A 26,581-nucleotide genomic window follows, 5' to 3' on the forward strand; every position below is an offset into this window, starting at 1 on the left:
AGTTATGTATTTGCCTTTGTAAAAACTTTATTCAAAATTTCATTTTAGAAAAAAAGTGAAAAAAGCCAAATGTTACAGACAAAAGGCAGTAATCAACCAGAATAAGGACTGTCCAAACACTCCTGTGTGTCCACTCTTCCTTCGTTAGTGTGTGCCACCTGATTTGTATTCTGTCAACCATAAAGCCAGTTATGACAGCTCCAGGCCAATACAATATCTCCCTGCACTCTGGAGCCCCACTGATTTCCATTCTTACATGTAATGCCCTCTAGGACTCTGCCTTTATATTGTCCTCTCAATTCAAGAGCTGATAATGTAAAGGCATTATATTTGCTCCTTTCTGTTTGCCTATTACCACCACTATGATGGTAGTAATCAACACCTCTAACATGCTGACCCTATTGTCTTTTTACCCCAATTCTAGAAGCTCTCTCCCTTCTTATTCAGGTTAGATTCTATAGTTCCTCATCTCAAAAGAATTTGCTAACATTCTTGGACCCTGTTGTCTTTAGTAACTCTCACCCTGGAAGAGTTCTACTATCCATATTTTACCACCTGCCCTGAAGAATCTGAGTGCTGCTTAAGAAAGTTACACAGCAGAGCTAATTAGTATCCATAAATTAACCAATATCAACATCAAAGGTGCCCTTTGATCATGCCTAGAATCCTATTACATTTCTGTGGTAACTTATTTTTCCCTCTTTACAACAACTTTTTCAAACTTCTCCACACTGTTAAACTGCCAAATCACCGACATTCCCCTCTCTCTGCTCACAATAGGAGACTTCATGTCATTCTTTACAGAAACAAAATTGAAGCTATCATATGGAAACTCCCTAAACTCTCCATTACTAAATCTGTAAACCTTCCTAATGTATAACCATCTTGTTCATCTCCTTTACCTTCCCTCCTGTTCCTTCTCCCATTTAAGGTCCATTCCAACTTGCATATTTTAAATCCTATCCTCTTCCATCCTTCCCAGAAACCTGATATTCTTTATCATCACTGATGCTCTCTCCTCTGTATACTCAAAATACTCTAGCTGTCTGAATCACCTTTTTAACCTTCTTGGGCCTCTCCCATATAAATCTCACCCTCCACAGTTAGTAAGTTGAGAAAAGACTAAAACTGGTCAATGACATCTTATAAAGTGACAGAAGAAACATGGGAAAAATTATTTTTGAATTACAAATCTGATCACATCACCTCCCTATTAAAACTCACTTCTTACAACTCTTTTAATACTCTATGATCCAACCAACCATAAGGCCTTTGCATATGCTACTGCCTTTATGTGGAATGTTCTCCCACACTTTATCTAACAGTAATTAACAGTATAGATTGTACAGTCATACTGCCTGGATTAAAATCTCACCTCTGCCTTTATTAGCTGTGTGATCTCAGTTCACTCACTTGCCAAATGGGAAGGGCGACACTACCTACCTTATAGGGTTATGGGAGGATAAATGAGTTATTATGTATAAACTGCTGAGAATAGCACCCAGCACACACTAAATGCTCTATATGTTTACTAAATAAATGAACAAACAGATGTAGTCTAGGATACGTTATGAGCCCAGACTCTGGAACCAGACTGCCTATGTATGATGTTTGGCTCTAGGACTTATGCTGTGAGACCTTGGGTACATTACTTAGCCACTCAGTCTCCTCATTTGTAAAATAAGACAATAACCTATCCCATAGGTTTATTAAGAGGATTAAATGAATACAGAAAGCTCTTAGAACAGTACTAAAACATAGTAAATGTTACATAATTATAAACTATTACTATTATTTTCCAGTTCTCAACTCCTCATAGAAGTCTTTTCACAACCAATTAGCCTAGACAAGGGTCCCTCTGTTATTTTCACCCACAGCACTGTTTCCCTTTCCTTAACATTCCTTATCTCTGTTTCTAAATACAAATTTGTAAGTAATTTATTTATTTAGAGGTTTATTAGCTTCTATTTGTTCCACTAGATTATAAGCTCCATGAGAGAAGCTAAGAGAGGTTTTACCCAACTAGTGTGCACCCTTAAATACTTATTGAATTAATGAGTAAATGAAATGGCTAATCAAAATCTTTTGTTTTCAAAGGTTTGTATTCTATTTGAAAATTATCTGAAATATTTTATTACCAAGTAATGTATTAACACGATCAAGTAATAATAATTTTCAGATTCTGGAATATAAGTGGCCTTCAGAGGCTCTAAATGAAATACAGCCAGGCTTTAAAGAATATGATGACAAATGAATGACTAACAACCAATACCCTCTCAAATTCATGTGTTTGTTCTTTTCATTTACTATAAACCATTTAAAAGTTTTTACAACAAGTTTTGAAGAATAAGGTTCACTATGATTTTTTTATCATTATATGTTCTGGTGACAAATGCAGTACCTAACACAGAGAAGACCTCTATAAATGTCTGTTCTCTAAGTATGTAAACATCAGCATGAATTACTGCATATAATATTCATGTGTCACAATCCAGATCTGGAAAATTACAGCACTTGAACTGCTGTAGAAAGAGGTGTGAAAGCATCCTTTGTTATGGTGTCTCTATAAAATCAGGAATTCTGCCATCAATGTTATATTCCCCCAAAGCCAATATATGCTACAGTTGCTGCTTGCCAAATGAAAATTTAATGAGAGATTTTCCATTTTGATTGGGAATGGTTGAGATGAAGACACTATGAAACAGGTACACTGCCTTTCTGCAGTGCTAAGGGCACAAGGAAAGTTCACACATATTCACAAACACCTACTATTCCAACAGTGCTGGTGATTTTTGGTAACTCCTGAAAAACAGACTTCAAATCTATTGATACAATCTTTTAATTTCCTTATAATAAGTGACTACAAAATAACAATTGCTATCAGATCTAATATTTAAAGTCAATACAAACTTTACAGATTAAGCATGCGTTGGGATTTTTATTGATTATAAGGACCTTACCTTTAAACACTCTAATACAGGATTCATTGAATAACTTTTTATTCATTATGAAAGAAAGCTCTATAGTAAACCATCACAACAACTCCTCGTACCTGGTGTGTAAGTAAAACGTTGAGACTGGCTTTTTTTCCTCTTGCCATTGCAAAGATAAAAGTGCACCTGCACTGCAGCTGTAACTGCTGGGTTATGATATGGAGGAACTTCAAGGACAATGTGAGCCTAAGGAGCATGGAAAGCAAGATTGTGTTATACTCAGAACTAAAAATGAAATGCACCTGCTAAACTTAACACGCCTCATGAGTCTTAACTATTCAGGCTCATTATGCGAGTAAACTGGTATATAAGTCATCTGGAGATTTACTCTATGGATACTTCAGTCTTAACAGAGAAAAGCTCTTTCAAGTAAACCATTAAAGGAGAAACTGCTTTTCACTCACCCACTTGGGTTTCTAGTTGTAGCAGAAATCAAAAGTCTTACATACTATATAGCCAGATATTTTGCTCTAATAAATATTACATATTACTATACACCTTAAGTGGAAGTCTGTTCTAATTTTTAATCAAGTTTAATAGTTCCCAAGCTGTGTTACAGTTTAGATTTCTTATCTTAAATTTTTTTTTTTTTTTTTTTGGGCCTCACTGCGCAGCTTGCAGGATATCTCAGTTCCCCGACCAGGGATTGAGCCTGGTCCATGGCAGGGAAAGCACCGAATCCTAACCACTAGACCACCAGGGAACTCCCTTATCTTAAATTTTATATTCAAAATGTTCTAAACTGGCAATACACAAAATCTGCATCTATATTAAGAATAATTTTACATATGCAGGGTGAAAACTTTTAGCCCCAAATCAAGTGCAATCCTTTTTTTTTTATTTTTAATCTTTCGGCCGCACCGCACAGCGTGTGGGGATCTCAGTTCCCCAACCAGGGACTGAACCCGCTCCCCCTGCATTGGCAGCGTAGAGTCTTAACCACTGGACCACCAGGGAAGTCCTCAACTGCAATCCTTAATCTAACTTCTCTAGGTCTTTGGAGAGCACTGTAGGAAGTGGTACTGTCTATCCCAGAAAAAATTCTGTCTCCATTCCAACCAGGATGAAGGGACCACAACTTTCAGTGCTGATTCCTGGAAGGCTTAATGTGAAGGAGTTGGAAATAGTGTATTAAATACACAAACCCCCGCGGGCTTGTCCTCCTCCTATTTTTTGCCCACTGTATAAGTTCTTCACTGAATTTGTTTGATCTCTTCACTGAATTCAGAGAAATAAATCAATAACTTCAGTAAGAACCTTCTAATAATCTTTCATTTCTAATTTCTCCTTTCCTATACACAAAAAAGGGGAAGAAAGACACCAACTGTTTATCTTTCTTAAACTTTAATTTTAGTACCAGGAAAGTATCTATCTCACGTCCAAACTTCTAAAAATTCTAATTTACTTTTCCATTACTCAACAGATAAGACTCCTCATCTATACCATAAAGCAGCATTATCCAATTTTCTCATTAAGTTTCTTATATATTTCTAAAGAAGTAAACTTCTTACCCCTTGACATTTTTCTTTGATTATTTTCCCTTCTACTTCCCACTGAGGTCGCCCATCTATTGACGGAAACAATTTAGAGTTAAAAGGAATTCAAGTCAAAAAGCATACAAAATCTAATGTATTTAGTATCACAAATTTATTGGCAAAAGGAATCTTTATCTCGCTGACTTCCATTATGAAAATAAAATGTGTACCCACGGGGAAAAAATGTGGAGAAAGATCTTGGGCTGCCCAAGTTTGCAGGGCCCAGAGAGTTTATTCTACTAAGTGATGTTTGAAAATCTTCTGAAAACACCTCTACCAAGTGGTGGTCAACTTCTGCTTGTATGCCTTAAGTAATGGGAAACTCAATCCCTAACCAAGTAATCCATTTCATCTTTGGATAGTAACTGTTGCTAAAAAATTGCATCTATCTTCATGATAGACGACATCTGTCTCCTTCTAGTATCCAACCTCTGGTCTAAACACTATTCCTTGTAGCCACCGCCCAAAAATCTTGAGCATCTCTGTGAGACAATACTTCAGATGTTTAAAAGAAGCTCTGTTTGCCTGTGTCTCTTTTTCTGCTGGCTAGCACCCCCAGTTCTGCATTTATCCCTTAAACAATATTTTAGCCTTCCTGGTCACTCTTCTTTGAATTCTCCTCCAGTGTGACCATCTCCCTCCAAATGCACCAGGCTCAGGACTGAGTAGACCAGGTGAGAAATGATCCAGAATGATAGAGTGTGACTGAGGCTCTTGCCAAATTATGTGGAGATGCTGTGTCTCTGTTAATAAGTTTTCTGGGGCAGCTACACCATGCTGACTCATACACTTAGTGTGTGGCCAGCAGTGTCCCTCTGTCTGCCACATTTCCTACTGCCAAGCTCAAGCTCCCACACTGTACTTATGCAGCTGGCTTTTTTTTTTAACCCCCAACCCTTGTTATGTTAATTTCCCCCTACTAGACTTCATTTTCTAAGATTGCTTGGCTTGTCAAGATCTTCTTAGATACTGATGGTCTTATGAACTATTTCCTAGGCTTTCCAGATCTGTGTCACCTAAAGATCTGGCCAGCACATTTTCTGTCTCTTCATCCCAAGTGAATTATTTACCTGGGGAAAGCCCCACCTGCTACTAGAGCTCTCACTCCAGCATTATTTTTATGTCATGGGCATTTACCCAGTGACTAACCCATACAAGTATCTTCACAGTTAGCATGACTTCATCTGGTCTGTGAAAATATCAGAAGACTCAATGAAATGCCGTCTAGATTGTGACTATCACTTTCCAGTCCAATATAGCTAAGAGCTACCCTTGTGCACAAGAAATACTACAGACAAATGTTATGCCTACTCAGAACTACAGCTCAGTTCAGCAATCATCTGCTGGGTCCCAACATGCCAAGCACTTTGGGTTGCTGAGATAATGGAGATAGGATACCCTGCCTTCAGTTTGTGGATGAAAGGCAAATATAAACAGTTCATTATAATGAAATGTGGTGGTTACAATAGCTAATAAAGGAGCATTCTGGATGTACTAAGAGCACAGAGGTCAGGGTCCTTAACCTAGTCTTGGCACTGTAAATACTGCTGCAATGAACACAGGGGTGTATATGTTTTTTCAAGTTAAGTGTTTCTGTTTTTTTCAGATAAATACTCAGAAGTGTACCACTAGATCATATGGTAGTTCTACTTTTAATTTTTTGAGGAACCTCCAAAATATTTTTTGTAGTGATTGCACCAGTTTACATTCCCACAAACAGTATGCAACGATTCCCTTTTCTCCACATCCTTGACAACACTTGTTTTTTTCTAGTCTTTTTAATAATAGCCATTCTAAGAGGTGGGAGGTGGTATCTCTCTATGGTTTTGACTTGCATTTCACTGATGATTAACAATGTAGAGCGTCTTTTCATATCTGTTGGCCATCTGTGATCTTCTTTGGAAAAAAATGTCTATTGGGATCTTCTGCCCATTTCTTAATTGGGATTGTTTGATTTTTTGCTATTGAGCTATATGAGCTCTTTATATGCTTTGGATAGTAGCCCCTTATCAGATATATTATTTGTAAATATTTTCTCTCATTCAGTAGGTTGCCTTTTCATTTTGTTGATGGTTTCCTTTGTTGTGCAGATGCTTTTTAGTTTGATGTAGTCCCTCTTGTTTATTTTTGCTTTTGATGCTTTTGCTTTTGGTGTCAGACTCAAAAAATCATTGTCAAGACCTATGCCATGGCTTACCACCTATGTATTTTTCTAGTTTTACGGTTTCAGGTTTTACATTCAAGCCTTCAATCCATTTTGAGTTAATTTTTGTGTATGGTTTAAGAGAGTGGCCCACTTTCATTCTTTTGCATGTGGCTAATTTTCCCAATACCACTTATTGAAGAAACTTGTTCTTTCCCCATCGTGTATTCTTGGCTCCTTTGTTTTGTATTAATTGACCATATACGTGTAGGTTTATTTCTGGGCTCTCTATTCTGTTCCATTGATCTATATGTCTGTTTTGATGCCAATACCATACTAATTTAATTACGATAGCTTTGTAATATAGTTTGAAATCAGGGAGTGTGATGTCTCCAGCTTTGCTCCTCTTTCTCCAGATTACTCTGGCTATTTGGGGTCTTTAACAGTTCCATAGAAATTTTAGGATTGTTTTATTTCTGTGAAAAATGCCATTGGAACTTCGATAGGGATTGCACTGAATCTGTAGATTGCTTTTGGTAATATGGACATTTTCACAATATTAATTCTTCCAATCCATGAGCATAGAATATCTTTCCATTTATTTGTGTCTTCTTCAATTTCTTTCATTAACATCTTGTAGTTTCTGATACATAGGTCTTTCACCTTCTTGGTTAAATTTATTCCTAGGTATTTTATCCTTTTTGATGCAATTGTAAATGATATTTTCTTAATTTCTCTTCCTGATAGTACATTATTATATAGAAATACAACATATTTTTGTATATTTGTTTTATATTTATTGTATATTTGTTTTATATCCTGCAACTTAACTGAATTTATTAGTTTTAACAGTTTTTTCGATAGAGCTTTATGGCTTCCTATATATAATACCACATCATCTGCAAATAGTGACAGTTTTACTTCTTCCTTTCCAATTGGAATACCTTTTATTTCTTTTTCTTGCCTAACTTTTCTGGCTAGAACTTCCTATACTATGTTGAATAAAAGTGGCAAGAGTGGGCATCCTTGTCTTCCTGATCTTAAGAGGAAAAGCTTTCAGCTTTTCACCATTAAGATATTAGCTATGGGCTGGTCACATATGGCCTCTATTATGTTAAGGTACATTCCTTCTACACCCTCTTTGTTGACAGTTTTTTTAAGTTTTTTTTTTTAAATAAATTTATTTATTTATTTATTTTTGGCTGTGTTGGGTCTTCGTTGCTGCACGTGGGCTTTCTCTAGTTGAGGCAAGCAGGGGCTACTCTTCGTTGCGGTGCACAGGCTTCTCACTGTGGTGGCTTCTCTTGTTGCGGAGCATGGGCTCTAGGTGCGTGGGCTTCAGTAGTTGCAGCATGCAGGCTTAGTTGCTCCGTGGCATGTGGGATCTTCCCAGACCAGGGATTGAACCCGTTTCCCCTGCATTGGCAGGCGGATTCTCAACCACTGTGCCACCAAGGAAGCCCAACAGTTTTTTAATCATAAATGGATGCTGAATTTGTCAAATGCTTTTTTTAATCACGATAATGTGGTGTATAACGTTGACTGATTTGTGAATGTTAAACCATCCGTCTATCTCTGGAATAAATCCCACTTGATAATGGTATATGATCCCGTTAAAGTACTGTTGAATTTGGTTTGCTAATATTTTGTTGAAGATTTTTGCATCTATATTCATCAGGGATATTGGCCTGTAATGGTTTTGATATCAAGGTAATGCTGGCCTCAAAAAATGAGTTTGGATAGTTCCCTCCTCTCCTGTTTCTTGGAAAAATTTAGAAGGCTTGGTATTAGTTCTTCTTTGAATGTTTGGTAGAATTCATCAGTGAAGCTGTCTGATCCTGGACTTTTGTTTGTTGGGAGGTTTTGATTACTGATTCAATCGTCCTACTAGTATTTGGTCTGCTCAGATATTCTATTTCATCATGATTCAGTCTTTGGTAGGTTGTATGTTTTTAGGAATTTATCCATTTTTTTCTAGGCTGTCCAATTTTTTGGCATATGATTGTTCACAGTGGTCTCTTATGACCCTTTGTATTTCTGTGGTATCAGCTGTAATATTTCCTCTTTCATTTCTGATTTTACATGAGTCCTCTTTTTTCTTGGTGAGTCTAGCTAAAAGTTTGTCAACTTTGTTTCTCTTTTCAAAGAACCAGCTCCTAGCTTCACTTATATTTTCTATTGTCTTTTTAGTCTCTATTTCACTTATTTCTGCTGTAATTTTTGTTATTTCCTTCCTTCTACCAGCTTTGGGCTTCATTTGTACTTTTTCTAGTTCCTTGAGGTGTAAAGTTAGGTTGTTTGAGATTTTTCTTGTTTTTATTTTTTAAATTAATTTTAATAAGTTAAAAAATGTATTTATTTATTTGGCTGCGCCAGGTCTTAGTTGCAGCACATGGGATCTTTGTTGCAGCGTGCCTCAACGTGGGCTCTTCAGTTGAGGCATGCAGGATCTTTTAGTTGCGGCATGCGGGCTCTTAGTTGCAGCATGCGGGATCCAGTTCCCTGACCAGGGATCGAACCTGGGCCCCCTGCATTGAGAGTGTGGAGTCTTAACCACTGGACCACCAGGGAAGTCCCTAGCAAAATGTTTTTAAGGGTCATCCATGTTGTAGCATTAATCAGTACTTGATTCTTTTTTATGGCTAAATAATATCCCATTGTATGAATATATCACATTTTGATTATCCATTTATCAGTTGATAAGTATTTGAGTTGTTTACATTTTTGGCTATTATGATTAATGCTGCTAAAAACATTTGTGTCCAAATTTCTGTGTGACTTATATTTTCAATTCTCTTGAAGAAATATTGGGGGATTCTTTTACTTTTGAGACATCCTTAATGAGAACTTAATATTCATATGAAAATTTAATAAATGTTTGGTTTACAGTAAAATCTGTGTAAATGATGCCTATAGCTTTAAGAAAACTATTTTGTGATTAATGTCAGTGAAACATCTGAATAATTCACTTTAACCTTTTGCCCCTTAGTCTGAGGTCAATCAACTCAAATCTTATTTATCTATCTATCCATTTATTTATTTATTGAAGTATAGTTGATTTACAATGTTATGTTAGTTTCTGGTGTACAGCAAAGTGATTCAGTTGTGTATATATATATATATATATATATATATATATATATTTATTCTTTTTCGGATTCTTTTCCATTATAGTTTATTACAAGATACTGAATATAGTTCCCTGTGCTCTACATTAGGACCTTGTTGTTTATATAGTATATATAGTATATATAGTAGCTTGTATCTGCTTATCACAAACTCCTAATTTATCCCTCCCCCCCTCCTATCCCGTTTGGTAACCATAAGTTTGTTTTCTATGTCTGAGTCAACTCAGATCTTATATTATTTACCTTGTCCTTTTTCAAGAAAGATGATTTTGGATTCTGGAAGAAAATTAGATCCAGTAACAATCATTTCATGACCTCCATTTACAGAACAACTGTTGATACTGTACTTCTCAATATGAGGAAGTTCTTGAGCAGACCGCTGGGCTGTTTTTTTGTTTTTTTAAGAGTTGAGAAGAAACAAAATATTAGTTTACACTCTTTCATATGTAAATGACAAAGTCTAGCTATAAAAGAAGCAACTCTGGGTTTTTAAAATGCAAGGCAATGGTAACAATATCCACTAAAATAGCTATGCTATTTAGAAAACAAAATAGATTTATTAGAGTCATGTGATTTTAAATAATTTTCTTAGACTACAACTATAGAGAAACTAATAAAGAGAAATTAATTAATGCCTACAACTTATATTGACTCCAACACATTCACCTCATCCACTTTTCTCTTTTCAGCTTGTCTTTAATACATTTCTTCCCCACAACTTGTCTGTTAAAATTGATAAATTTAATATAATTACAAAAAGCAAATTAAATCCGAAGATGCATAATTATATTGCATACAATTAAAAGAAGACAAGTTTCTAAAGGACAAACACCAAGTAGCCCTTTCATCAAGAAAACAACTAGATCATCAGTGAGGCATCAGGATTACATTTTGGACATATTCTAAAGAATTGAAGTATCCATGAAGTACACATTTCAATACAGAATTTTTAAAAATGAACATAAATATTTCTTAGTGCACTATACTCTTCCTTCCCAGGGTATGTGAACATAATTTTTCTTAAAGCCTACAAGTCATTATGTAAACTATTAACTTTTCCTTGTTGCCGCCTTTTTCTAATATCTATTGATTTCAAGTTGCTGTATTTTCTGGGGATCCTACTTCTGGCTTTTCTTTCCTTTTTAAAAAATGCTTGAGTTTCAAGCTATACATTATACTTCTTTTGACTGTTTAGGTTCTCTAAGGGTTTATTCCTGCCAAATGCCTCAATAACTAGGTTTCTCTCTGGATTAAAACAAACAAAAAGGGTGGATTATACTTTCTTCTTCACATTTTGGAAACAGGTCTACTTTTAGTCCTACTACTTGGGTGGAAAATTGGTGGCTTTGAGGGTCAGCTGTGTTTTGTTTGGCCAGAACAACATTTTAAAGAAATTTAAACAACTTGACTGCCTTTATGAAGCATGCAGTCCCAGTTCACTATGCCTCTTCCAACTATTTAGTTTTTTGAAGATTTATTTATTTTATTTACTTTCAGCTGTGTTGGGTCTTAGTTGTGGCATGCAGGATCTTTCGTTGCCGTGCACGGGCTTCTCTCTAGTTGTGGTGTGTGGGTTTTCTCTTCTCTAGTTGTGGCGTGTGGGCTCCAGGGTGCGTGGGCTCTGTAGTTTGTGGCACGTGGGCTCTAGTTGAGGTGTGCAGGCTCAGTAGTTGTGTCACGCGGGTTTAGTTGCCCCGCGGCATGTGGAATCTTAGTTCCCTGACCAGGGATTGAACCCCCGTCCCCTGCATTGCAAGGCGGATTCTTTACCACTGGACCACCAGGGAATTCCCTCTCTTCCAACTATTTAATACCAAGACACAAAAGGTATATGAATTAGGATCCCAGCCCCATTCAAGGAGAATGTTTCATAGGGGATGGGTCTGGGATTTAGGATGAACTACAACTTAGAAAGTACCAAGCACAAATCTAGATCTCAGAAAACACTTATGTCCTTACTTATGTTCTAAATGGCTCACAAAGAAGGGGCGTAAAAACAAGCACTGACTAGCCTAGGGAGTAAGACTAATTCAAGTTTTAGATATTTATAGTGGAAACTAGCTATCACAAGTACATTCAAAGTAACAGCAAAAATGTGTTCACCAAGTGGCATAGCCATAATAAAATATTATGCATGTGCTAAAATCATTTTTGAAGAATATTTAACTATATGAGAAAACGCCCACTATAAGTGAAACTACCAAATATTGTGTGAGCGTGCACATGCGCGCACACATGTAGACCAAAAAAAAAAGGAAAAAAATCCAAATAAAGGTTAATAATGACTATCTCAGATAAGTGATATTACAAAAAAGATTTTAATGCTACTCTTTGTACCATTTTGCATTTTCTATACTCTCAACAATAATCACACAATAATTTAATAAACTAAAAGAAAAAACAGAATAATTTTAGAGTAAATTCATCTCAAAAACTCAAACTACTCTATGAACTTAAATTATTTAAATTATGTTGCTAAAAATTAGAGAAATATATGCTTAAATGGGCATTTGTGTGGCAGGGTAACAAAGATTGTGGCAATGATAGCTGTTTCTAAGAAAGGGAACTAGCTGACTTGAAAATTTACTTTTCACTCTATACTCTTTTACTCTTTTTGAATTTTGTACCATGTACCTGTATTATCTATTTAAAATTAATACAAAAATTACTTCTACAGTGATTCTATTACCACGGATTTGCTCAGTGATTCCCACAGTCGACTGGAAAATGATAAAGTATTACCCCAGTGAACAGCAAAAGGAGGCATAGAAAAGTAATACAGTAGGTATGATCCCAAATTAAGAATGCATGTGGTTAATAGAAATAAAATGATATAACATAATCAAAAGAGTACTAAGAAAACCTGTGTTCTAGCCAAAGCTCTGTCACACCAACAAGCAAATAACCTGGGAGGAACACTTGAGATACTTGTGCCTCAGTTTCCTCCTACACAAAATTAAGACATGGAATTAGAACACTTCTAAGTCTGTGCCCTAAAAACCTAAATTGCAATCTCAATATTTCAGTCCTATCAGCTAACCTGCCAGAGGTCCACAGTTCTCAAGGGCTTGAGTAGATATCAGGTTCTAGGCCTTTTCTCATTTCTTGGCTCTGAAAAACCAGGGAAAAAGCATTCACTTTCTCAACCTGGTGTTGTACATAAATTTATGGTAAAAAAAACAAAAACCAAAATCCTGTAAGTCCCTATTCAGCTGAAGTGTCAGCTTGCAGAGACGGGCATCTTCCGACATTTTAATGAAACAAAGATGACCAAGTATCAATGACACTTAATGTCAGAATCATAGCTTCATAATTTGGTCCTCAGGTGTCATCAAGCCCACCTTCCTCATTTACAAGTAAGAAAACTATGGTCAAGAGAATGTCTATAGCCACACAGGCTACCTAGGGTCAAATTATAATGAGAAGCCATTTTCTAACTGCAAAATCAGTACTCCTCTACCTAAACATGTAGCTTATTTCCATATAAGAAAATCACACCAGCTATCCAGACCCTGGGCTTCAGTTTACTTTTTTAAAAAGTTTATTTATTTTATTTATTTTCATTTTTGGCTGCGTTGTATCTTTGTTGCTGCATGCAGGCTTTCTCTAGTTGCAGCGAGCGGGGCCTACTCTTGGTTGCAGTGCACGGGCTTCTCATTGCGGTGGCTTCTCTTGTTGCGGAGCACGGGCTCTAGATGTGCGGCTTCAGTAGTTGTCGCGCACGGGCTTAGTTGCTCCGCGGCATGTGGGATCTTCCCGGACCAGGGCTCGAACCTGTGTCCCTTGCATTGGCAGGTGGATTCTTAACCACTGAGCCACCAGGGAAGCCCTCAGTTTACATTTTTTTTGGAAACATTTTTTTTTAAATATTTATTTTATTTATTATCATTTAGTTTTGGCTGCGTTGGGTCTTTGTTGCTGCGCACGGGCTTTCTCTAGTTGTGGCGAGCGGGGCTACTCTTCGTTGGGGTGCACAGGCTTCTCATTGCGGTGACTTCTCGTTGCGGAGCACGGGCTCTAGGCACACGGCTTCAGTAGTTGTGGCGCACGGGCTCAGTAGTTGTGGCTCGCGGGCTCTAGAGCGCAGGCTCAGTAGTAGTGGCGCGCGGGCTTAGTTGCTCTGCAGCATGTGGGACCAGGGCTCGAACCCGTGTCCCCTGCATTGGCAGGCGGATTCTTAACCACTGTGCCACCAGGGAAGCCCCCTCAGTTTACTTTTGATCCAAACATTACATTATAAACAAAACAGAAAATAACCTATTATAAAGAAAATTTTAAAATATCACAGGCTCACTTACAGCATTCAACAGGTATAGAAGCTGTCTGCAGAGAAAGGACTTTTCCATTGGGCTGTGGGATGTGTACACGAAACACAAGTCGTACTCTAGTATTCTTTCTGCCAATATCAGTTTCTCCTTTTCGAAGTTCTATATCTGAATTGCGGAGTTTCAAAATACCTGCACAGTCAATACTAGGAAAAAAAATATACAAATTTTATTTGCTTACTAGAAATTAGTGGTTCTAAACAACTCAGCGAAACAGTTACTGTTAATTTGGCAGGAAGAACTATCACCATCTAAAATCAGGTCAAAAAAGAAAGATATGATTGCTATTTTCTGCTATTTAAATTTTAGGATTAAAAATGTTTTTGTACAACAAAAGTGTAATACTAAGGGTGGCATATTGTCTGTAAAGAGGGTTGACAATAATTCCTCCCATTCTTGTATTCACATGTCACTTCTCCAATTAAGAGGTAGAGTAACTACGTCCCCTCTCCTTGAGAGTGAGCCTTATGACTTGCCTTGACAAACAGAATGTGGCCAAGTGATGCTGTGTAAGTTACAAGCCTAGCACTTAAGAAGCTCCGTAACTTCCACTTTTGTTCTCTTGGAGCCCTGAGCCACCATGAAAATGTCCAACTAGCATGCTGGAGAGAAAAGCCCATACAATCCTCTACTTGAGCTACCCCAGCTGAGCTCCCAGCCGAATTCAGGGGCATAAGTGATCCCAGCCAACACCACATGAGTGGATCAGCTGAGTCCAACCAACCAAAATAATCATGAAAAACAATAAAGAGTTACTACTTTAAGCCACTAAATTTGGGGGGCAGTTTGCGTTACAGAACTAGATGAGTGAAATATAAAGTAAAGACTCTAATTCTATAAATATAACTAGGCCAGAAAAGATTAACTTACAGGACTACAAATAAGTCATTAATAACATATTTAAACTTTTGTATGATACATTTATTAATAAAAACAATCTATCAGGCTTTCATTTCTTTCTTTCTTTTTTTTTTGGGGGGGGGCACACTTCGAGGCTTGCAGGATCTTAGTTCCCCGACCAGGGATTGAACCTGCGCCCTCGGCAGTGAAAGCGCAGAGTCCTAACCACTGGAACACCAGGGAATTCCCAGGCTTACATTTCTAAGAAATGCACATATAAGATTAAAGTTTTGGCATTTAAGGTCTAAAATTTCATTATCTTCAAATTTTATTACTAAGTATAGCTGCTTAACACACAATCATGGTAGGAAACACCAGTACCTATAACATATCTTTGTTATTCACATATTAGAAGAATAAAGCAAGAGGTAACTAACAATCAAACATTCTAGTTAAAGTTTACTCTCTCTTATGGCATTTCTTATTATCCATCCTCTTACTTTGTCCACCAACTCTAATGCTCTAATGTTCCAACTCTAATGCGCACTGCCCAGAGGCTAGAGAAGTAACTTTGAAGGATAATATATGTTACAAAGCTAGGTTATCAAGATAAGAACCAGTAAAGCTCAAGGAAGAATCTGAAAAATATAAATATTTTCATCTTAGGAAAGACAAAGGAAAAGAAATTTCTAAAAAAGTAAATATTTTTGGAAATAAACATTTTTCATTTATGGATAACAAATTATATTTAACTAGTATTGAAAAACTGTACTTTAGCTCAAAGCAGTATTGATCAAATTGTATCAAAGTAGTGATTATTCATGTTAATATGCCAACATGAGTATTTAGTGGGAAATACCAGAGATTATCCATGCTACTGAGTTTTTTTGTTTGTTTTTTTGGCTGCGTCTGCAGGTGGGATCTTCATTGCGGCGTGAAGGATCTTTAGTTGCGGCATGCGGGATCTTTAGTTGCAGCATGCAGGATCTTTAGTTGCGGCATGTGGGATCTAGTTCCCTGACCAGGGATTGAACCCAGGCCCCCTGCATTGGAAGCACAGAGTCTTAACCACTGGATCACCAGGGAAGTCCCCATTTTACTGAGTTTTGTTTTTTTTAATACATTTATTTTATGTTTGGCTGCTTTGGGTCTTCGCTGCTGCGCGCAGGCTTTCTCTAGTTGTGGTAAGCTGGGGCTACTTTGTTGCGGTACACGGGCTTCTCATTGCGGTGGCTTCTCTTGTTGCAGAGCACGGGCTCTAGGCGCGTGGGCTTCAGTAGTTGTGGCATGCGGGCTGAGTAGTTGTGGCTCGCGGGCTCTAGAGCACAGGCTCAGTGGTAGTGGCACACGGGCTTAGCTGCTCCACGGCATGTGGGATCTTCCTCGATCAGGGATCGAACACGTGTCCCGTACATGGCAGGCGGATTCTTAACCACTGTGCCACCAGAGAAGTCTGCATTTTACTGAGTTTTAAGGGAAGGTATTTTAGCAGAGAGTTAAGTTTCTAGCAGAAGATTTGGAATAAGAATATCAGAAATGACAATCTTAAAACTCTGGCTAAGAAATGCAAAAAAAAAAAAAAACGAAAAGAAAAGCTACCAAACCACCAAAAAAACTACATTTATAGGAATGAAAATAACTATTAAATTCTGTTTAAAACACAATTATAAAAAAAAAAAAAAACACAATTATATTTTAGATCAGAGTGCAACACTGCCACATCCATATTCATCGAGTTTTAAAAACCGGGAGGAGTTATGAGTACGGTAAGGCAATATACTAGCATGCTATATTTAAAGCATCTTGTAGAGTGTCTCTATGGTTTATGGGTTGGTATACTGGTCTTAAATAAAGGGTCTTACACATCCAAGATAGATTAGGTTTGAAATGACCAAGCCTGTGTGATAGTAGGCAAAACAAGGGGACTATCTACCAATCTTTCCCCACCTTAAACAACAGAGCCTTTTTCTTTTTTTTTGGCCATGCCACACGGCATGCAGGATCCTAGTTCCCCGACCGGGGATCGAACCCGTGCCCCTTGCAGTGGAAGCGTGGAGTCATACACTTCTAGCGTGGACCACCAGGGAAGTCCCCACTAGAGCCTTTTAATACATACCTACAACTCACTTGTGCATAAATTATTTTGAACAACGGTCTTATCATTCGCAATTTTTTAATCTACCACTACCTGAAACTATATTACATTCAGTCACTACAGTTTATCCTAGTAATTAGTTCCTGGATAAAACAGGCTCATTCAGCATTAGCTGCCCTGTTATCTAAGGTACTTAGAAAAGGTTTCTTAGATTTGGGTAACTTCCTAGTTGCTCCTTACTCAACCCTTTCTTGGACACACACAATGTTGTTGTCACAAACCTTGGTTCCTGTAGAATTCCTGTTCCCCAATCTAACAGTTCAGAGTGGACAGATAGCCAGAGAAGCTTCAGGTGTGTGTATGGCAGAGCAGGGTGGGGTAAGGGGGCTAAGCTGCTTGCTACTAGTAATAATGGTATTTCTACAGCTTTTTTCTTTCTGGTCTGATCCAGGCAGGCAGTATATGCCAGCTCTGGTTGGAGAAGGGAACATGAATCTTGACTACCACCTCTGTTCCATGTGAAAAGGAGGAGGAAGATACGTTCAGATCCTACTGCTCTGATTTGTTCACGCTATTCTGTAGGTAAGGCTTTCCCAAGTTCTTGAGAGAATGTCTTAGAAACTCATGTACTCTGTTTTCTTTAATTTATTGATTTATACATTATTTTTAAAAAGGATATGAGGCATTTTACAACATAAATACAAATAAGGTCAAGAAGAAAGAAATAGAAAATATTTTTGAATAGAAGAAACAGAAGATAAATATATCCCAAATCTAGGGTTATATGAATTACTATAATTACTATAATTGAGCTTGATCATGAACTTTTGGGAAGCTGAGGCAAAAAGTAAAGATGATAGGGACTTCCCTCTTGGTCCAGTGGCTAAGACTCCACACTCCCAATGCAGGGGGCCCAGGTGTGATCCCTGGTCAGGGAACTAGATCCCACATGCCACAACCAAGAGTCCCACTGCCTCAACGAAGAGTTTGCATGCCGCACATACCACAATGAAGATCCCACGTGCCACAACTAAGACCCTGCGCAGCCAAATAAATAAATAAATATTTTTTTTAAAAAGTAAAGATGATAAAGCTTTCGTAGGTCTCTCCTTGTCTGGTAAAGCAAAATCTACCGTGTCATCAAATATCAACTCTTTTCCTTTAACCTGAAAAGACTCTGTGTGTGTGTGTGTGTGTGTGTGTGTGTGTGTGTGTGTGTGTGTGTAATAATGACCAACTTAAGAGATAAAATCTTTCTAACAGTCCATTAAGTTATAAGCTTCTGGTGATTTCTATTTAACTTGATTCAAGTCTACTGCTTGAACTATCCAGAGGAATCAATGGAAACATGGTCTGCAAACTGTCACCTAAGAATCAATTTTATGAGTTCTTAGATAGTTCAAAGTTGAATTTCAAATTCCCCTCTGCAGCTGAATAATAGTATATTCATATTGCTTTTGATGCTAGATGAAAAAGTAAGATCCTAGGGAATTCCCTGGTGGTCCAGTGGTTAGGACTCTGTGCTTTCACTGCCGAGGGCCCAGGTTTGATCCCTGGTCGGGGAACTAAGATCCCACAAGCCACATGGCGCGGCCAAAAAAAAAAAAAAAAGTAAGATCCTAGAGTAAAAGAGAGGAAGCCTTCTTGCATCCTCATTTAGAGGCTGGCTACCTCACCTTATTTGAAGATTGGTCAAATAGGATGCCTGGAGTCAATGTTTTTCTTTCTTTCTTTCTTTTTTTTTTTTAAGGAGGAAGGCGGGCTTATTTATTTATTTTATTTATGGCTGTGTTGGGTCTTCGTTTCTCTGCGAGGGCTTTCTCTAGTTGTGGCAAGCAGGGGGCCACTCTTCATCGCGGTGCGCGGGCCTCTCACTGTCGCGGCCTCTCTTGTTGCGGAGCACAGGCTCCAGACGCGCAGGCTCAGTAATTGTGGCTCACGGGCCCAGTTGCTCCGCGGCACGTGGGATCCTCCCAGACCAGGGCTCGAACCCGTGTCCCCTGCATTGGCAGGCAGATTCTCAACCACTGCGCCACCAGGGAAGCCCCTCTTTTTTTTTTTTCAATGTTTTTCTTAAGTGTTTTGCTCAAGTACCTGAATAAAGGATTGGCTAAGAATCCAAAGTTCTTTTTTTAATTATTACAGAACACAGAAATTTAAGAGTAGAGATTATCAGCTACCTGTCTACCTCTGCCACGAAAAAACTCTATCGTAGCCCGTGTAATGACTTAGTGGAGTTGAGTTCTCGAGTACTGTTCCTTTGAACAAAGCAGGCAAAGATAAGGTTTTATTTAAATCAATATTAACTTGTCTTTTCTGGTGATAAGTAAATAAGAGGCAATTCTTATTTTATAATAGTACAATTATGTCATAAGTTACTATGTCCTCAGGGGTATATTCAGTTTACCTAAAAAGTCATTTAAATATAAATTTAAAAGAGAAGAACTCGAGACTGAAATCTGATTTTAATAGGACTATTCTCGCAATAACCTGGGACAGATATTGCCATCTTAAGAAAGACCTATATTATAGTTTGAACCAATTTCTCTAACAAACTTCACTGTAAGTTTCACATACCTGGTTGTGGCAGAATAATAGTTGCCTACTAAATATTCTTTTTTTCTGTTTTTCTTAGTAACAGACCCCCATCTTGTTAGCGGTGGCAATGCACTCAGGTAAAAAAAACATACCCAGGTCTTCCTTATATACAAGGATGATCAATGAGATGTAGTAAAGGTGTTGGATAAGTTTCTGGGAAAAGCTCTTGAAAGAGGCCTGACTCAGATGGAAGTTCTCTCTTACCCCTCCTCTTACCCGTTCTTCCTATTCCTTCCAGGATTACAGTTATGATGGCTAGAGCTCCAGTAGCTATTGTGGATCATGAGGCAATCTTGAGGATGGAAACCACATGCTAATAATAGCAGAGAAGAATAAACAGAAGGAGCTTGGGGCCCCAATGACTTATGCAACCACTGTGCTAGCCCTAAGATGCCTATGTGTATATTTCTTTCATGGAATGAAAAATTAAACCTCTAGCTGTTTAAGCCACTGCATTTCAGGTTTCTGTTACAGGTACTATATATATATTCCTAACTAATCCACCTGAACAAAACTCTACTGCATTCTCATTCAGAAGTTGGCCACCTCATTTTATTTGGAAACGGGTGAAATGGGACACCTGGAAGTAGAGTTGAAGTTTTCCTCAAGGAAACTTAACAAACATAGTTTTACTGCAATTGTTTACTTACTGTCTATCCTATTAGACTGTGAGCTACTTGAAAAAAAGTCCATATACTTTTGTCTCTATCACCTAGCATGATGCTTGGCTGGTACTACATGGTCATAAACTTTTGCTGAATTGAATTTTCTTTATGGAAATGTGGTACCAACCTTATCAAATATACTATAATTATTTACATAATGTTATTCAGTTAATTTAGAACAATGACTTATTTTTGTACTATAAAAATAAATATACTTTTCTTCTGAAAGTTATTTTAGGAAAAGAAAGAACAGTCCATTTTGGGATATGTTTCAAGATACCTGACTGACATATTGTTTTCAGGAAGAAGTGGAATTTCCAGAACCTTTGTGCTGGCAATTATTATCTCTTGGCTTGCAGTAGCAACTGTCTTCCCAGTGATCCGATGCACCTGGTAAAACGCATGAGGCCGTAAATATCGATCATCTGCTGTTCCAATAAACATCTGTAGATTTATCGGCTTTTCACTATAGCCCAGGAGCTAATTTGGAAGAGCAAACACAGAAAAATACAATTCATTATCCATGCATTTTACAATAAGCTTACAACAGTAAGTCTATTATATTTGTATCATATACTATTGATACATAAAATGTTATTTCAAAAAAGATAATAATAAAAACAAGTAATAAGTGAACAGCCCTCTAAATTGCAGAAATATTTTAAGAGTTATAAAATGCTGCAATATATTACAAAGGGATGAGGGAGTTTTTTTGGATTAAAATCTAGATCAACCTAAATTTTGAAAAGCCTTGGTAGAGTGCTGTGGAGAATACAAAAGAAATGTTGATTCTGTGCTCCAGGCAACATTAACCATCCAGACCAGACCTAAAGATCAGGGTATGTGGGAAGGTCCTCTAACGGGCTGTTAAAATCAGAGACACTTTTAGTAGAAAGGATCTGAAAAATCCTATTCCATGTTTCCAAGTTAAAATTTCAACTGACTTAACAAGCTAGGCTACTTGACTTTCTTTGGTACCCTTCACTACTGCTGAGGTTAAGATGGCTACACAGGATTAATAAGGGTGATGACCAGGAGGTGCTGGAGGTAAAAACAGCGACCACAAGAAAGGAGGCAGTTAAAAGAAACAGAGCCTAAAGCACTTAGGGAGACTCCTATGTCCAGTCTGATGGCTGAGTAGCACCCATTGGACCCACCTTGAAAGGACGGAGAGAACACCAAAGTAAGCAGATACTGGAAACAAACTGACACATGTAAGAAGAGAATAACAAAAGGTGTGTTTCCTGTTTTTAAGGCTTTTAACCTGAGGGAAAGCCACAGTCCATGCCTTACAGTGCGACTAAAACTACCAAAGAAATCTACAGTCTGACGGGCTTGAAGAACCAAGGACAGACAGAGTCTGTCACAACCTCTGGAAAGAAAGAGGCAAATCCCAGAAAAGAGACAGCCAGAGAGGAGGAACTCCAAATTTTATATATATATAGACTCTGCCCAATCCTTTGGCTGACCTGTAAACCATTCAAGAACAGGATAGATCCAAGCAGCCTAAGGCTAAAATAACTGAAATGAGATTATGAGCTACCACCAACCACAGGGAGACAGGTTTTACAGGTTGACTCCAACCAAGTTAAGTGCCTGCTTAAACAAAAAATTCAACATTCTTTGGGAGTACATATGGGTGTGCATTTATATTTGTTTTGATGCTGAGTTGTACAAGTTCTTTATATATTCTGACTATTAATCCCTTGCAGTTATGTGATTTGCAAATATTATCTCCCATTCTGCAGGCTGTCTTTTTACTTTCTTGGTTGTGTCCTTTGATGCACAAAAGTTTTAAAATTTTGATGGAGTCTAATTTATTTTGTTTCTTTTGTTGCCTGTGCTTTAGGTGTCATACTTAAGAAACCATTACCAAATCCAATGTTGAGAAGATTTTCCTCATGTTTTTTTCTAAGAATTTTATAGTTTTAGGTCTATGATCCATTTTTAGTTAATTTTTGTATATAATGTAAGGCAAGGATCCAACTACATTATTTTGCATGGGGATATCTAATTTTCCCAACACCATTTGTTGAAAAGACTGTCATTTCTCCTACTGAATGGTTTTGGAACCCTATCAAAAATGAACTGACCATATATGTTAGGGCTTATTTCTGGGCTTTCTATTCTATTTCATTGGTCTGTCTTTATGCCAGTATCATACTGTTTAAAATACTGTAGCTTTGTAGTATGTTACAAGTCAGGGAAAGGGAGTTCTCCAACCTTACTCTTCTTTTTCAGGATTGTTTCAGCTATTTGAGGCCCCTTGCAATTCCATATGAATTTTTTTTTTAAATAAATTTATTTATTTATTTATTTATGGCTGCGTTGGGTCTTCATTGCTGTGTGCGGGCTTTCTCTAGTTGCGGTGAGCGGCAGCTACCCTTTGTTGTGATGAGCAGGCTTCTCATTGCAGTGGCTTCTCTTGTTGCAGAGCATGGGCTCTAGGCGCACAGGCTTCAGTAGTTGTGGCACACGGGCTCAGTAGTTGTGGCGCATGGGATTAGTTGCTCTGCAGCATGTGGGATCTTCCTGGACCAGGGCTCAAACCCTGCTCCCTGCATTGGTTGGCAGATTCTTAACCACTGTGCCACCAGGGAAGTCCCCATTATGAATTTGAGGATATGCTTTTCCATTCTGCAAAAAGGGTTGTCGGAATTTGGGTAAGTATTGCATTAAATTTGTGGATTGCTTTGGGCAGTACTGATATCTTAACAATGTTAATTAAGTCTCCTCTCCATGAACACAGAATGTCTTTCTATTTATTTTTGTTTCATGTATATTTGGATTTTATTTTCACTTTATATATTTCCATTTATTTTTATTTCTTTCAGCAATATTTTACAGTTTTCAGCATACAAGTCCTTATACCTCCTTGGTTAAATGAATTCCTAAGTATTTAATACTTTTAGATGCTATTGTAAATGAAAACTGCTTTCTTAATGTCCTCTTAGGGTTGTTGATCAGTGATACACAGAAACACAACTGGTAAGTATGTGTTGATCTCCTACCCTGAAACTTTGTAAACTCATTTATTAGCTCTAGCAGCTTTCTTGGGGATTATTTGGGATTTTTAAAGTATGTGAGCATGTCATCTGTTAATAGAGATAACTTTACCTCTTCCTTTCCAATTTGGATGTCTTTTATTTCTTTTTATTGCCTAACAGCTCTGGCTAGAACTTCCAGCACAAATGTTGAATAGCAGTGGCGAAAGCAAGAATCCTTGTCTTGCTCCTGATCTTAGGGGAAAAGCTTTCAGTCTTTTACCATTAAGTATGATGTTATTAGCTGTGGGCTTTTCATAAATGACCTTAATCATGTTAAGGACTTTCCCCCTTTTCTTAGTTTGCTGTTTTGTTTTTTTTTTTAAATGATACGCTGTTAAATTTTGTCAAATGCCTTTTCTGTGTCAATTGAGATGATCATGTGGTTTTTATGCCTTCATTCTATTAGTATGGCATATTACAACAACTGATTTTCATATGTTGAATCATCTGCATTTTTGAGGTAAATTCCACTTGGTCATGCTGTATAATCCTTTTAATGTGCTGTTGGATTTGGTTTGCTAGTTTTATGTTGAGGATTTTTGTGCTTATATTCTTTACAGATATTAGTCTGTAGTTTTCTCTTCTTGTATCTTTGTCCTTATCATTATCCTTTTGATTAAAAAAATTTTTTTTCCATGTCTCTATTGAAATTCCTTCATCTCTTCACATATTTAGCCTACCTTTTCTACTAGATAATTTAGCATTTTCATCATTGTTATGTTAAAGTCTCTTTCTGATAACTCCAACCCAGACACAGAGTTAGATTTAGGTCATCTCTGGGCTAGCTTCTATTGATTGTTTTCTCTTAGCTGTGGTTCACACTTTCTTGTGTGTGTATGTATAGTTTAACATATACTAGACATTTTGTATAAAAGAACTCTAGGAACTGAAGTAGCAAGTATTTACCTTCAGAAAGAGAGATGCTATTTTTTTTTTTTTGGTCAGGCCACAGTTCTTAAGCTGTATCGGCTTTACTGCAGTTTTAGTCAGATTCCTCTGCTTTGAGATGGTGGCTTACGTGCACTTGGTGGAGATCTTACAAATCTCAGAGAGATCTCGCTCAGCAATCCCCACTCCTACTTTTGGCCCCAAATGCCTCTGGGAGGAAGATTTGCTCTATGGCTGTTTTATTCCATTGAACCAGCAAGGGTACAATATGATAACATAGACTGCCTAAAGTCAATTTTTTGGTAAGCACAGCGGAGTGCCCAGCTCTTCAAGACAGTAGTGGTGGAGTTTCTGATGCCCAGTCCTAAGCACTGTCCCTACAAGTTGGGGTTGTGAGTCACAGTGTCAGTGATGTTTTCACTAGAGCAAAACTGGCTAGGGTGGCTGCACACTGTTCTAGGCCACATAGCTTCCAAACCTGCGATTTTATGAGCTACCTAATAACCTTAAAAGAAATTCTCTTCTGTTTCTGCACTATGGTTTTGTAAAGTATCCTGACACATGATAGCAAATATAGAGTGCCTAGTTCAGTGTCTGGCATGTACCTAACAAATGTTAGCTATTAGTGTGCATCCAGATTTGAAGTATGGAATCTAGTCAGAGTTTCAAATATGTAGAAAGAGTTTTATTTGATTATGTTGTCCTTCAGGTGACTGCTTTACTCCCTCCTGCTTGCCCATCCCTGGCTTTACGGTGGAGTTTGTAACCAAGCAACATCATAATTTATTGATTATCCTCCTCTACCCAGGAAAGGACATGAAGTCTTTTGTCTATTATCAGATAAAATAATTTACCCAGGATGATTTTCAGCCCTGTGCCTTTACAGAGAAGCAAATAAAGCCTGGACCATTGCAATAGCCTTATAACTGCTCTCCCTGTTCTTACTCTTGCTCCCTGATAGCCTATTCTCTGTCCAGGAGTCAGAACAAACTTGTAACATTAACCAGATAACTTTACACCCCTGCTCAGAACTCTCTAATGGCTTCCTTCCATACTCAGAACTAAATTCAAATGCCCTATGATGATTTACAAGTCCTGTGTGATCTGGGCCCTGGATAACTTGTTCCCTTACCTTCTCCTACTCTCTCCCTTCCACAGTCTGCTCTGGCCATCTTGGCCTTATTGCATGAACCACTCAAGCTCATTCCTAACCTCAGGACCTTCACACTTAATATTTTGTCCCTCTGGAATATTCTTCCTGCTGATCTTCATACTACCTCACTCCTTCAGCTCTACACTCAAAGGTCAACTTCTCAGAGAAAACCACCCTATCTAAAACATCACATTTCTATCCCTTTATCCTGTTTTATTATTTTTCATAGTATTTATCACTATCAAAAGTATTTTAGGGACTTCCCTGGTGGCGCAGTGGTTAGGAATCTGCCTGCCAATGCAGGGGACACGGGTTTGAGCCCTGGCCCAGGAAGATCCCACATGCCGCGGAGCAACTAAGCCCGTGCGCCACAACTACTGAGCCTGCGTGCCACAACTACTGAAGCCTGCATGCCTGGAGCCTGTGCTCCACAACAAGAGAAGCCACCGCAATGAGAAGCCCGCGCACCGCAACGAACGGTAGCCCCCACTCTCCACAACTAGAGAAAGCCTGTGGGCAGCAGCGAAGACCCAATGCAGCCAAAAATAAATAAATAAACTAATTAATTAATTTTTAAAAAGTATTTTATAATTTGTTTATATCTGTTTTCCTTATTACCACATAAGTTCCCAAAAGGCAGAAACTTTGTCTTGTTCACCACTCCACCCCTTCCTCTTTTTATTGAGGATCCATTATGGAAATATCTGTATCAAATGTCACTGCTTCAGCCAGTATTATATAGGTGACACTAAAAAAAAGAACAAAGTGGCATGTATTAAATTTTAAGGAATTAGTGAAGACCTTAAAAGGCAGAAATTTATTAATAATAATAATACAGGATAGGGGCTTCCCTGGTGGCGCAGTGGTTAAGAGTCTGCCTGCCAGTGCAGGGGACACAGGTTCGAGCCCTGGTCTGGGAAGATCCCACATGCCGCGGAGCAACTAAGCCCGTGAGCCACAACTACTGAGCCTGTGCGTCTGGAGCGTGTGCTCCGCAATGGGAGAGGCCGCGACAGTGAGAGGCCCGCGCACCGCGATGAAGAGTGGCCCCCGCTCGCCACAGCTGGAGAAAGCCCTCGCACAGAAACGAAGACCTAACACAGCCAAAAATAAATAAATTTATTTTAAAAATAATAATAATAATATAGGAGATAGGGAAGCACATGATAAA

General features: G+C 37.9%; 1 protein-coding gene across 3 annotated transcripts in view; it reads right to left on the minus strand.

Annotated features, from left to right (window-relative positions):
• Positions 1-26,581, minus strand: part of NFATC3 (nuclear factor of activated T cells 3) — a 124,677-nt gene that overhangs the window by 33,189 nt on the left and 64,907 nt on the right. For all 3 annotated transcript variants that reach the window (XM_061173066.1, XM_061173068.1, XM_061173067.1), the window contains exons 4-8: positions 20,603-20,802; positions 14,098-14,270; positions 10,043-10,183; positions 4,505-4,560; positions 3,053-3,179 (exon numbers count right to left, since the gene is read on the minus strand). In XM_061173066.1, coding sequence (XP_061029049.1) covers positions 3,053-3,179; positions 4,505-4,560; positions 10,043-10,183; positions 14,098-14,270; positions 20,603-20,802 — 697 coding nt within the window. The remainder of the gene's footprint in view (positions 1-3,052; positions 3,180-4,504; positions 4,561-10,042; positions 10,184-14,097; positions 14,271-20,602; positions 20,803-26,581) is intronic.

The sequence above is a fragment of the Eubalaena glacialis genome, chromosome 18 (assembly GCF_028564815.1).
Source record: "Eubalaena glacialis isolate mEubGla1 chromosome 18, mEubGla1.1.hap2.+ XY, whole genome shotgun sequence".
In the NCBI taxonomy this organism is placed as follows: Eukaryota; Metazoa; Chordata; class Mammalia; order Artiodactyla; family Balaenidae; genus Eubalaena; species Eubalaena glacialis.